Consider the following 14,931-nt stretch of genomic DNA (forward strand, 5'->3'; position numbering starts at 1 on the left):
AATTTCGACTGTGACATTTGAATGGTGGGGTCAGAATTTGGTGTAAACATCATGAAAGCATGAATCCATCCTGCCTTCTGTTAACAGTTCAGGCTGGTGATGCTGCTGCTGTGGCCTCCACAGTCATCAGATCTCAATCCAACAGAGCAACTCTGAGATGGGATTTGACGAATGTTTCCAGCACCTTGTTGAATCTGAGCCGTGAAGAATTGAGACAACAGATCAGTTAGCCATTTTTTTTCTTTGCAAATGAGAAATTTATTAAGAGTAACATTTGTTAATCATGTTTTCAAAATGACAAAAGGCACGCATTTGTCTATTAAACTATTGTGAATACATCTGGTCAGATGCAGGATTTTGTCTCAAACATTTAGATAAAATATGGATTTCAATTTCCATTTATACAGCAGTTCTCTTATCTTTAAAACATCTTAATTACATATGCAGAACATTTATCCAAATATGTATTGGTATCTTGATAAAATTAGACTTTAAAACTAATATCTAGTACGTCAAACAGTATAAAATAGTTACTCTGTTGGGTCTGTTCCCACAAACCCCGCTAGTTCTAGAGACTTATTCATCATGAAAGAAAACAAGGCAACAGCGTTCGATCGATTACTTGCGCAAGGGAGGCCTTTGGTCAAGAACCAGCTCTTGGAGCTCACGCTCCTAACCTGTCTCCAGCCCAAAGTCCTTCTAAGAGCAGCTTCCCTCGCAGCTATTTATTGACAAACTGTTACAGTTCACACAATAGTTTACAACACGTACCTCCCCTCTTAACCCCCCTTGGTTACAAAGATGAGGCACTGTATGTATATGTGTGTGTGTGTGTGTGTGTGTGTGTGTGTGTGTGTGTGTGTGTGTGTGTGTGTGTGTGTGTGTGTGTGTGTGTGTGTGTGTGTGAGAGAGAGAGACCTCCTGCTGGGCAGGAAGCTTACATCAAACAGACCTTCCAGATAGGATGTGTCTGTAATCAAACCTACAGCCCCTCACCCAAAAACTCAAGAATCTGAGGAGGGGGACTGTGGAATTGCTTTCATCCCACAGTTAAAACAATGTAGAAATGGATGGCAAGCATAAAAATGACAAACATTTAACAATCCACTCTAACATACTCCTTACAAATTCTTGATAAATACATAAAAACAGTAAGGCAGAAATTTGGTTAACAGTTTCCCGTTGCAAAAAATCACAATATAAAGATTACTTATTAAGGCAATCCTATATATCAGAGTCACCCTACAGGTCAATATTAGACAGGAAGTCTTCCTTATCATCATTTGTTATTGTAGTAATCCTGGGTGGTGGAGATTCGGTATCCTGCAGCAGCTTTTTCTCCAGAGCTGCATCTTCCGAGCTGAGCTTCTCCCCTTTGGTCATGACATACACAAAATATTCAAAGCCTTCTCCATAACTTTGATGTTTGATGGACCATTTATATTCCGTACGGGCATAGAGCCGTTTCCTGAAAAAAGGCTGGGCGAAGGTAACGGAGACAAACCGACCTCCACGTTTCAGGCAGCGGCTGATCTAAGAAGGCAAATAAAAAGCAGGAGAACCTTATTAGGACAAACAAGCACATCCTACAAGACACACATCATAATCATAATTTTCAACACGGTCACTACCACCTGACTAATAAGTATTTGATGATGCTGGGCAATGAATCTTCACGATTTATGTAAATAGAAAAAATTGGAATTATTTTATTTTGTGGGATTATTTAGTTTTTAGCCAAGAGGCAGGTGCAATGGGAAGGCAGGGACAGGACAGTGATATGCAACAAAGATAATGATAATATTTAAAGTGGACGTTTCAATTATCTGGTACATGCTTTAAACCTTTAGGCAAAGGCAAAGGAACAGCTTCCAAAGATTCAATCATAGTCCTCACAGGAAGTCAGCTGCTTTGGGCTCAGCATGGCATAATGTGGACTGATATCTAGTTAGTTGGTTTATAAGACAAGGTACTCTGCAGCAGGAACGCTATTGAGTAAAGAACGCTTTAAGAGCACTGCTTTAGGCTGCACTAAGTGTACTAGACCTTTGATGATGTCTTGAGTGCATTCTAGTGAAATATTCCTGTGAATTTAAAAAACAACTTTCTCAAAGATTCATGTCTCTGTGATTTAAAGAAAAACTATTGCATGGATCAGCCAATCAGGTTGCTTTAATGCGCACAAGGTGTTTTACTCTGTAAGCCTCTCAGCGACTTGGTGGTTGCATAATGCCCATCTCTGCGTAGGCTTGCTAAGACAATTACATGCATTTTCTGCAAAGCTAGACTTTCTAAACAAACCCTCGTTTTTGTTTAGAAAGTATGCATCTGACTGAGTGATCATCATTACTATGGTGGGTACAATGTTATTATAAAAGAAGGCTGGAGCTTGGAAAATAAAACCTGAGATAATCTTTTTTTTTTCTCAAAGTAACGGTGTGGGAGAAGCAATCTTCTAAAGTGAATTCAAATCTGAGTCATAATGTCTCTGTGGCTGCTGCTTCTTTGTTATACACCTTGAATTTTAATTACACTGACAGGCACAAAAGAAAAAAAGAAGTGTCTCGGTAAAGTTTGTCAACCACACGCTGCTAGAGATTCTCCAAGTCTTTTCGACTCTACTGGGATGATGTGAGTCTTGGGAGTCCAAAACCTCCCATATGTGTTTGGCTAGGTTAATGATCAGTGACTGTGAAGTTCAAAGTGCACGATTTACATCATTTTCATCCTCATCAAACCACCTCAACCCCTGTGGGTGGAGGATAGTGTCATCCAGACAGAGACCACTGTGATCAGGACAGAAGTGTTGCATCGCAGGATAAAAGTGACCATTCAGAACAACTTTGTATTGATGTGCAGTGACCATTACCTCTGAAGGGACACTATAGAGCCAGCTGATCCTCTCACTGTAGGAGTGAAAGGTTAAGTTTTTTCCCCTAACATGTCACCCATCTGTTACATCTGTCAAATACCAAATTATCTCAAACTGACAGAGCAGACTTTAAGCACTGAGCTTCTCAGTCTACAGTGGCTGCTGCTTAGTCACGCGGTCTGATAACACGGTGTGACAGGATGAAAACTTAGAGGGTCCCTGCATATGAATAATTGCTACTTTGATTCTCTCACCATACCAGCGTGTTTATCCTTTGCGAGGGATACACGTGTGCATCAGGATACGGCAAGTTTCACAAGAGGCAGAGCTCAGGCAAGCAGGAGTATAAAGACACACACGCACATTTAGTTAGACATTAGCAGAGAGTTTCTCCAGAGACATAAGTGTGTGTGGGAGTAAAGAGACACAACTCACAGAATTCTGTGTAGACACAAACTGAGCATTTTTTTGTGTTCCATAAATCAAACATGTCAACAGAGTGAATAATAGATTGTAGGAGCAATATTACAAGTCTGCAGTAGCTTTCTTAAATCTATTATCTGATATGACATCAGAAGATAGTTCAGTAATCTGTCTGTTAAACTCAGATCAAAACTGTTACTGATGATTCAGCCGGGGGTGGGGGGTGGGGGTGCTCTGGAAAATGTGAAAGAGGGGATATTTTCATGACCTTTAAAGCTTTTTCTATTGATAAAGAACCCCCCTCAATTAAGTAAGAAACAATTAAGTGACAAAGTTCCTGTTTTTTCACTATTTGCTGTTTTTACAGGGGATTTGCATAAAAAAGGACATTTTCTTTTAATTAAATAAACTTTATATTTTATAATGATGGGACAGTCTGACAGTCTGTAATTTTACACAATATCACGTGTTGCTGGTTCAGGACACTTAAGGTTAAAGTAGTCTGAATGGGGCCTACAATGTAAAATGAGGTTGACATCCCTGGTGTGAAGTGTGATTGAATACTGTCAGTGTTTACAGATTTGGCTGTGAGACTTCGTGTTAATGGTACTCAGTGCATGTGTGCGTCAACTGTGTTCTCCTATATGCCCAAGAAAGATTGCTCCAAAACAGGCCTGGGCATTGTGCGCTCCCCAGAAATATGCGGCCCATTGGAGAAAAAAGCTTTGGACCTAACCTGTTGGTCCCGATTTTTAATTTGATCTAAAAATGATCTGAGTTTGTCCCAAATTCATTTGAGAATGAAAACAACTATTAGATAAACAGGCTATGATATCTGTCTGAACACACAGACATCTACTGAAAAGACAATGCAGAGAGAAGCTACTTCATGGTCTTTCTGGGTGGCTTCTTGCCCGGGTCCTGAGGGCAGAGAAGCTGGTGTTGAGCTCACGTGTGACTGTCATGCAAGCTGGGATGGAGTGGCTGCGGTCTGTACAGTACTGTGACAGAGTGTGGAGCCAATCCTCATATACTGCTGGGGTCTTTTGAGAGTTGCTCTCAGAGGAGCACGTGTATCCTGCTCTTCTCACATGATTCATCTCCACCAGCATGCAGCCTATATATGAATTATTCACTTTTCACTGTGACACAGAGGAAAAACGAGAGGAAGAGTGGAGGAGATGTTGGATATGGGATGAAATATGTCATGTAAGGCACAGAAACAAGAAAGAGAAGAAGATGTTCCAGATGAGGGACACAAGATAAAAGTATTTAAAACTGAAACCTTTTTATGTTCAGATTTACAACATTTGGGTAAAAGCAGACAACTGCACTAGCTGTCTTCCTGACAAAGCTAAACTAAGCTAGGCTGAAATAACTGTCAGCCAGTCGGGAAGCGCAGAATCCAGACTTCAGTGTTTCTCAAAGCTGTGTTAACTGAGTTTTGACCACAAGAGCAAGAAATAAAAAATGAAAACAAGATGGCAAACACACCACTGCTGCCTTTCCCCCGTCTACACAGTAGGAATGGTGAACATGTTACCTCACAGCTGTTTCCACTTAGCACACAAACATGACTGGTTTGAATCATGTTTCTCTTCAAAACATTTATCGAGAACACAAATGGTCCCAGTAAATGTTTTACTGTGTTCTTATAGTTTGACATGAAATGAATTTGGATGAATGTTTGACTTGATGTTATTATCTATCTAGGCTCTTTGAAGACGTCTCCTGTTGGTGGGGCTTCACTGGTGGAATATTTCACTCACCCTTAGGTGGAAGCTTGCTATTAGTAGAACACACCGCGTGGAAGGCCCTTATTGGTGAAATATTAATAGAAAATATTTAGTTGATTCATGGACTCTATTTTATTCCCTGATGTGGGCCTGTGTGCCAAACTGCGTTGGAGTTTTTACATAACCTTGTTGTGAAAATAAAGACATTTTAATTTTATTTTGAAAAGAGTATCTTGGAGTTTTTGATATTCAAGCCTATATATATCCCTTCCAAAGAGCACCTCAAATATGCTATGCTGTCAAAAGTATTTGCTCGTCTGCCTTCGCACACTTATGAACCTGAGTGATATCCCATTTTAATCCATGTGGTTTATTATGATATAAACAAGGTTTATGAGTGTTTATGGGAATTTCTGACCATCCTTCCTGAAGGGCATTTGTGATGTCAGACTGATGTTGGACGAGAAGGCTTGGCTCACAGTCTCCGCTCTAATTCATCCCAAAGCTGTTCTTTCAGGTTAAGGTCAGGACTCTGTGCAGGCCAGTCAAGTTCTTCCACTCCAAACTCGCTCATCCATGTCTTTTGGGACATTGCTTTGTGGACTGGTGTACAGAGATGTTGGAACAGGAAGGGGCCATTACCAAACTGTTCCCACAAAGTTAAGAGTATGAAATAGTCCAAAATGTCTTGGTATGCTGAAGCATTAAGAATTCCTTTTACTAGAACTAAGGGACCGAGCCCAACTCCTGCAAAACAACCCCACACCATAATCTACCCTCCACCAAACTTTACTCTTGCCACAATGCAGTCACACAAGTACCGTTGTCCTGGCAACCGCCAAACCCCGACTCATTCATCACATTACCAGATGGAGACGCGTGAGTCGTCAGTCCAGACAACACATCTCCACTGCTCTAGAGTCATCAAGTAGCGGTGTACTTTACACCAATGCAGCTAACACTTTGTATTGTGCTTGTGATGAAGGCTTGGATGCAGCTGCTCGACCATGGAAACCCCTTCCATGACGCTCATTATGAACTGTTCTTGAGCTAATCTGGAGTCCGCATGGAGTTTGGACATCTGCAGAAAGTTGATGACACCTGCGCACCGTGAGCCTCAGCATCCACTGACCCTGCTCTGTGATTTCATGTGGCCTTCCAATTCATGGTTGAGATGCTGTCATTCCTCTTTGTTACATTACCACTAACATTTGACTGTGGAATAATTAGTAGCAAGAAATTTTCATAACTGGAATTCACTGAGCTCCTGAGAGAGCGACCCATTCTTTCACAAATGTTTGTGAAAGCAGTCTGCATGCCTAGGTGCTTGACTTTACAGACCTGTGTCCATAGAAGTGATTGGAACCCTGAAATCAATGGTTTGAATGGGTGAGTGAATACTTTTGGTAATATATTGTAGAAATGGGTAGAATCCATAGAGTACAACTTATCAAAAACAATTGACATTTATTGGAAAAATTGAGATCTTTAGGAATTAAATATATAAATTTGTGTGAGTCAGTATTATGTGTATATTTAGGCTGTTGTCAGTCTCGGGATGCCAGAAAATGCTGTTTTCTTGAAATTGGTAGAGTCTCACAGAAATGCATGAGATTGTCCTTTGTCATCAGTGCTGTGAAAACCTACCACGGCTTTAACGAGACCAAGCTTGTCACATTTAAATGCATGTACCATGTGGCACCCCCTCTCAAGATTCAGAGTGGAGTGGTTTATTTTAATGCAAAACCACAACTAGAGCTGGGCGATAGAACGATAACGATATGTATTGCGAAATAACTTTTTCTCGATAGAAAAATTAAACTATTGCGATAGACCTCATCTCTCTTGTCCTCTTAAAAAAAAAAGAGAAAAAAAAAGAACAGCCAATCCAAATTAAGTAGCGCAGAGCCGAACCAATCACAGCCGCAGCGTCACGTCACGTGACTTGTTACGTACAGCACAAATGCCAAGGCGCACATGTGTATTTGTTTTTGCAGCCGGGCTGCCCAGGTAATGAAGGAAATGAGTTTGCCGACTAGAGAAAAATCAACCGAGAGCGTGAGCGAAGGTTACCGAAGAAAAAAACCGATGATGGTTCCAATGCCGGAGAGATTGTCGAACGGAAGGGCCATAGAAGTTCCGTAGTGTGAAGGTATTTCGGTTATTTCAAGTCTGACAAAAAAACAGAGTAGCGCGCACTGTAAATTGTGCTGAAAGCAAGTCTGGAAATACAATAAACCGGTGCATGCTCAATCTCTGACTGAAAGCGCTAATTCGTCATTCGGCTTTTGTCAGACTAAAGTAACTGTTAAAACTGTTTGAAAAGCTAAGCTATACAACAAGGAGAGATTGAGAATTTCCTTTTAGTTCTCAGTTTATTTGATATTGACAAAAGTTAGTCAATTTTGTCTGTTCTTCTGTAAAACAAACTAAGATTTATTTTTAGAATTAATATTTTGTTTCTAAGTGGAATTGACAATTTAGTAGTCTGTTTTGTTTGTTCTATTTTGAAACTTAAACGCTTTAGCGGCTGCCTTTTGTGTAGTTTGCAATATTTGCCTTTATTTATCTGAAACTGAAGTCTCATGTTCCTTAAGTACATCTACCCTGTTGAACTTATTATGGGAAATAAATATTTAAATCAAAACAAGCTGCAGATTATTTCACATTTTACTCGTGAGCAACGGCACATTTAAATCTTACAAATATAGTTATTTGGCTTATATCGTGATATATATCGTTATCGCCAGAAATGGAAAAAACATATCGTGATATGAAAAAATCTTCTATCGCCCAGCTCTAACCACAACCTAAACTAAAACTAAACCAAGCAACTTTGGGTGCTGAAACCTCGCCAAACAGTCAGTGAAAAAAATGAAACAAAGCACAAGAGAAGCAACTTGTGATTTTTGCCACCTCCACCCCTCGAGCTTTTGCTGCTCTTTCAAACAGAACCACCCGTACTGACCTAGCTGATGCTTGGAAGTAACTGTTGCCAAAGGAAACTTCCTGTGTATCATATAAATGTTCCTTTAATACTGTACATTTTAGCAGTTTTCTCAGAAAGTCCCTTGGCTGTCACATTTAACTTTACGCCAAAGTGCAACTCGCATTTCACTGAACTGCAGTGCAAGTTAACATCCTCCTGACTTCATCACTTCAGACATTATTCATGACATTGAGATGTATGGCTGCACTCTGTGCCTTTGGAGTGTAACTCCAGAGTCTTATGTCACAGGTGACTGATGTCACTGCAACCCAAGAAGACGCTGAACTACAGCAAACGAGTCAGCTATAACTACTGTAATACCCACTGTTTGACAGTGAGGCTGGCAGTTAGAGGATGGCAATAAATTATCTGATGTTTCAGGTCATTTTACACAATGTAATACATTAGTCATACATCAAATTACCCTGTGTGTTTACAAGATACATTACTAACCCAGATTCTCACACTCAGCATGGGCCTGTATGTATGCATACACTGAAAATCCTTATGAGGAGGAGGATGATGCTCTGAGTGAATTGAGTCATATTTATACAAAGTCTATATGCAAATCAGCTCGTGCATGGCAGCAGCTCTGACATGATGTAAATCACACACACAAAAAAAGAATCTAATTTCTTCAGGACAAGTGGAGAAAAAAGCAACAAACACAAAGAGTCACATATTGGAATTAACAGATGGATAAACTGGGATTTATATGAAAATGCAGTCAGAAAAACACGGAGGCTCTTTTCAGTCCATCCACTCTTTGTCAAACATCTGTAAGCTGATCCCAAGTAGGACACAGGGATCCTCCAAGAGGACAGGGGAAACCACTGTGGTAGTATTCATTTTCACACACTACTGAAGTGCTGCCCCAAAATACACAAACACACCTGAAAACGCAGCATGGCTTGCTGAGATACACAAACACACAATGACACGCATGGACCCACACACACCTACCCCCACACACACACCAACAGGTCATAGCCTGTTCTGAATTATTTAGCGTGGCAGTTGAAGCTTGTGTCCAAGTCACCTGACGTGTCTTGAATGTATAAAGAGGAAATATGAGATCCGGAGTTAAGTTTCCCATGAGATTTCCCAGGTACTCCCACTGACACCTTTGGGTAATTTATCTCTTTGTTATCATTCCCTAGAGGGAGTTCACAGGGAGAAGAAAATGGAGCACAGCGTTAGTTCACGCAGGCCATGAAGTTAAACTTCACCACAATCCTGGCATATCAGTTGATCTCAATGCAGCTGAAGGCTCAGCGGATACTTTCCATGCATCTAATTTATAAATCTAGGAAGAAAACAATGTTTAGGCTGCTTAAGTCCACTCACATCTGGTCATCTGTAAGCTGCTGAGCAACCCACCTGCACCCCTGCTCAACCTGACTTAAACCAGCTTTTAACTGATTCCTTGCTCTTGCTCTTCCCGCTGTAAGGTTTCCACGTATTGGCATGGAAGCGTGGAGAGGTATCAGGACAGAGCCACAGTGCCAAATATAAATAAGAGCAGATGGAAATAATCTTCTTTTGGCTATGGCAGTCCTGATGGAATTATACATCAGTAAGTTTTGAGCTAAAATGCATTTCGTTGTCTCCAGTGTCTTTGCAGCTTTGTCTAAAATGGGATTAACCTAAATTTTATATTTAAGGAGCTCTTTTCCATATTCACATAGTTTATTGTGCTAATCTAAAATTAGCATCCCTGCAACATTCATATACAATTTGTTAGCTATTACCTGCTTACATTTCTGGCAACACCATTAAGATCAATTTTGCACTGGTGTGGATAATACAGTTTACTGTGGCCAGGTAGTCTTGTTAAGCTTACTGATGAACCAAACTGACCCTATAAGTACAATGAACCTCAAAACGACTTATATTAACATTAGGCCTCTCTCTTCTGATTCCCTGTTAGTAAATGATTTAATAATTGATGAACATGTTGATTTATTCTGCTATACAGAAACTGTACAGGATGAATATGTTAGTTTAAGTGAATTACCACCTCAAAGTCATACTAATAGCCCATTTCCACTAGTACCTACTCGGCTCGACGGCCGTACCATCTAATGTGCGTAAGGTCGTTATAGCAACGACTGTACGTTTAGCAGCCAAAAGTCCTGTGACATCATTTGTATGCAACACAAACGCCACAACAAAGAACCACAATGAGACAATGGTACACCGGCTGCTTGGTTCATGGCTTTTTTGTCATATTCAGGGACCACATTGTTGTTTTTTGTATAGTGAAATCCCTTGTTGCCGGGTTTCAAAAATGGCAGTTTTGATTTTGGCGAAGGAGATGCTCTCATGACTCATTGAGCAATGCCACTGAGTAGCCAGTTGGTGGTATGCAGTCCGTTTACATCACATTTTTGGATCGCCTCAGATAACTTGGAATCCCAGCTGAATAGGTACTAAAAAAGTACTTGGTACCAGGTACTACCATCTAAAACCCTAAAAACCAAGTAGAGCCTTGCCGAGCCGACACGAGTAGGTACAAGTGGAAAAGGGCTATAAACTGTCAGAATCCTCAAAGCACAGGTCGAGGAGTAGGAGTGACTGCAATCTTTCACCCTAGCCTATCAGTCAACCAAAGACCCATTTGGTTCTTTATTTGAAAAGCTCTATTCTAATATGTAAAGGCCTGGATGAAATCTAATTTACTATGTCAAAATTCAAATAAAACTGAGGTCTTTACTTGGTCCTAAAAATCTTACTAACATGGTAACTTAACTATTTTATTAGGTATTTACTTTGGGGGCTTCCCATGATGCAATGAGCATTTCTTCTTCACTCGGGTCTTTTACCTGTCTGTCTGGTTATGCATCACTACTGTATTTAATCATTAGTAAATATTAAATTCATCCTCTTTCTCTCATAGTGTGTCTTTTATCTTGTCTCTCTACGCTCTCTTCTCTTCCCCTTCACTCCAACCAGTAGCAGCAGATGGCTGCCTGTCCCTGAGTCTGGTTCTACTGGAGACTGTTTTCCTGTTAAAATTGAGTTTTTCCTACCAAGTGCTTGCTCACAGGTGGTTGAGTAATTGTTGGTGTTTCTTTAAATTTTGAAGGGTTTTTACCTTCCAGTATAAACCTGCTGTTGTGAATTGGTGCTATTTAATAATAACTGAAATTAAATGATATGCAGCCAAACTAACATCTAAGATTTGAGAATAAAATGCAGGTTTTGTTTTAGTCTATTAAAAAATGTCAAGAGCCAGTGAGAGAGTTCTGGAAACTTAAATATTTTAAGGGGACTGAATCTAAAATGTGGTCATACTTTAGATTTTATAAGTGTGGAAGAAGGTTTGATTGAACATGGCATCTCTAATAAAACTGCTTTATGACCACGACATCACTGAGGGCTTTAGAGCAGGAAAAATATAATAGTTTATGTCTGCAACTTGAAAACAACCTGTCAATAGTGCAAATCAATGCTTTCTGTGCTACCTGTCTGCTAAAATCTGAACAGATTGTCAGGCTGCCATGTAAGCTGTATCTCCAGACAGTAGTTAAGTTTCCTCCCCCAAATAAAATATCTTGTTCAAAAATTGGCAGTCAAAGTGGTTGAAACAGAAAGAAACACTGCAGACTGCTAAAGTTCCCTCTGTACGTCAACAGTTTGGCTGATTGCATCACTGTTTTCTTAAGATTTGTTATGCAAATCATGCATGCCAGTGTGTACATTCAAATACAACCTACAACAAATAGAAAAAAGCCCCAAACTATTTGTTTTATATGTATTGTATGCATTAGAACTAACATACTACTATATTTTGCTTATGAGATAAAGTCTTATAATTATCTTGCATGAGAGTAATAGGGCACGTAATAAAGATGTTCTTAATAAAAAAGAACAAATATAATAAATATATATGAGGACTACCAGTCAACCTTTTTTCTGGATGACTACAAGAATTAGTCTGGTAGATATAACCTGAAGAATCTAGGTACTGGAAGAAACAGATCAACTTATTTAAACCTTTGAACTATTAACTTTGTATATGTCAGTCTAAGTCCCTGCCTGACCTTTCCACATTAGTCAGAGAGAAGATAAGCTGTGGAGCCAAGAAGAATGACATTTTATTCACTCAGCAGTCTTTCTTTCTCCAGGTGCGCACTCTGAATTTCTCCTATTCACTGCTTTGTCTTTCTGTCCTCACTGGGCTGCAATATCCTCGGTTATCTCCATTGTCTCTCCTCGCTGAGCTCAGACTCGCCTAAAGATACTGTATATGAGATAACTGATGGTCTCTGGTGGTCAGATGAGGACAGGGTGACAGGTGGTCATAACTGTGATTTCACTCTGCAAGACCTTTAAGTTGCATAATCTGGGTTCATCTGAGATGGAAATGTTAAGTTGCTCATGAGCCCTGAACTTCTCTAGATATTACTCAACGGAGGTGCAGGCAAGGAAGCAAATGTCTGCACAAATAAAGATTTATTATAATATTAATTTGGGCCAGTAATATAACAGTGGGTCACAGCTAGCCAGCAATTGTCCCGCATCCTGTCTCTATACTCAGGCAGCACCCTCGCATAATGCAGCTGATGCAAAATACCACAAATTGCCAGCTACTGTGGGTTGTATGCGAGAGGACGACTTCAACAGAATGACCTTGTCTTCCAGACACACTTCAACCTTCATCCTTTCTTGTTCTTGTGCATCAACAACAATCTCTTTCTGATAGCTGTTCATGTATTCATTTTATCAGTTCTATTAAACATTTCAATTAAAAACAATTGTTAAAAATTATGAACCAACACAGAAGTTGGCAATTCCCAAATCATTTAGTGAGTGGTGTAGATGGCTTCCATCCATCCATTAGCTCGGCTGTCACAGGGCAAGAGAGTACAGGTTGAAATGCCATTGCAGGGCTAACACAGAAAGACAAACCATTCACACCTACAACCAAATTAGAGTCACCAATTAACCAGATAACTAACGTGCATGTCTTTGGACTGTACCTGTAGAGAACCCATGCAGGCACAGCGAGAACATAGAAATGCTACACAGAAAGGCCCCGGCCAGGTGGTGAATTCAAACTCAGAACTTTCTTGGTGTGAGGCTATCGTGTTGTCTTTGGCGTTATATTTGCAATTTAAATGTACACTCACCAGACAGATTGTTTGGTACATCTGTTCAACTGCTTGTTAATGCAAATATCTAATCAGCCAATGACAACTCAGCAACTCAATGCACTGTCACGAAGATCTGTTGAAATTCCAACTGAGAATGGGGAACAAAAGTGATTCCAGTGACTTTGAACATGGCCTGGTTGTTAGTGCCGGACAGGCTGGTCTGAGTGTTTCAGAAACTGCTGATCAAGTGGGATTTTCCCACCTCTAGATTTTATTGAAAATGTCCAACGTGGACCAAAAGCTCTGAGGAATTTTTCCAGCACCTTATTTAATCAGTGCCATGATGGATTTTGGCAGAAAAAGGGGGGGGGGGGCTTAGATGGTTCTGGTGACTGTAGGGTTGAAATGGCATCCAAATAATTTAAAGCTGATGAACTTTATTAATGTATACAATTGTATGTCTGTGAGGGAAAAAAAACAACTAAAAACGACTGAAACAACAGTGCATATAGGATACTGCTGTGATCATTTTCATATGTCTTTAGAAATATACTGATTACTTTCATAGGAGTTTACATACATAAAAAAGAAGCTGAAAGGGGGAGGAGTTCATCCTATACTACCTCCATTTCTCAGGTCTTTCCTTGCTATTAGAAATTAAAACTCTGTGGACTCAATATGGAAGATATAAAATGTGAGAGATGAAATTTAGAATGTTTAAGGGTTGATGTGAAAGTAAGGAATCTACAAGTGAAATTTTATTCAACACCATGCAAACGGGAATATGTACAACTTATACTTCTGTCATTTCTCCCCTGATAACACCTGTATTGTAATCCTATCCTTTTTCTTATTTTTCAACCTTTAAATTCACCAGCAACAAAAAAAGTTATATTTTGTTGCAACGTGGATAAAGTAGGAGGCCAGATTTTGAAAATGAAGGAGAACGTGCTGAATAAAGAAACTCAGTGTCAATTAACGTGTTCATCTTAAAATGCTTGTTAAGTAAAAAAAAGCCGCCATCTGTTCCAAGCTGAAGGTAGAAGCTGAAGTATGGGGGTGGGACTGTGAGGGGCAGGCAGAGGTGGAGGTGGCGCTTTGTGCGTGCCTGAGTGTGTGTGCACCCACTTCACTGTGGGTGAGGCAGAGCTGATCAGTGGGTAGAGACAACAACAGAGCGCTATCTCTGGACAACAGACCTGGATGGACCACAGCCTACTGTCTCCCTTAGACGTACCGTTAACACATACACACACCCGCACATTCACTTGCACGCCAATCACACACACACACACACACACACGCACGCACACACACACACATTTGAAGTGGGGCGAAGATATTTTAAAAAAAGCAGGGAGGAGGTGCAGTTTTTATTTAGGTCATATTTTCACATCATATTTTATAATTTCCCTCCCATCTTGTTTACTGGGATCATGTAGTTCTGCAGCCCCCTCCCTTAAGGAATGTGCATTTGAAATCTACCGCCTCTCTTGCTTTCCATTTCACCTCACCCGAAGCCTGCAGCCAAGCATGTGGATGGCAAAAACGTGTAAACGTCTTGAAGAAACGAAGAGGGCGTGGGTGAGAGGAGCGTGGAGGAAAAGAAGGACAGGAGAGAAAATAAGTAGAGGGGGGGGGCTTACTCAATGTGGGTCTCCTAACAAAGCAAATCTGCTCTTCCCTTCAGGGGTGCAACAGCCTGCTTTGTTTCCTTCATCCCTCCATCCACTGTTTTATCCATCCCTTTCTCTCCTGCTTCTAAAGAGCCAAATGTGCAGCTGCTATGAGGAACCATCTGCCCCGAAGAAG

General features: G+C 40.3%; 1 protein-coding gene across 1 annotated transcript in view; it reads right to left on the reverse strand.

Annotated features, from left to right (window-relative positions):
- Positions 1-347: 347 nt before the first annotated feature.
- ece2a (endothelin converting enzyme 2a) overlaps positions 348-14,931 on the reverse strand; it is a 98,776-nt gene continuing 84,192 nt past the window's right edge. The window contains exon 4 of the mRNA XM_063462765.1: positions 348-1,533. Coding sequence (XP_063318835.1) covers positions 1,243-1,533 — 291 coding nt within the window. The 3' untranslated portion in view covers positions 348-1,242. The remainder of the gene's footprint in view (positions 1,534-14,931) is intronic.

Source organism: Pelmatolapia mariae, linkage group LG18 (assembly GCF_036321145.2).
Source record: "Pelmatolapia mariae isolate MD_Pm_ZW linkage group LG18, Pm_UMD_F_2, whole genome shotgun sequence".
Lineage (NCBI taxonomy): Eukaryota > Metazoa > Chordata > Actinopteri > Cichliformes > Cichlidae > Pelmatolapia > Pelmatolapia mariae.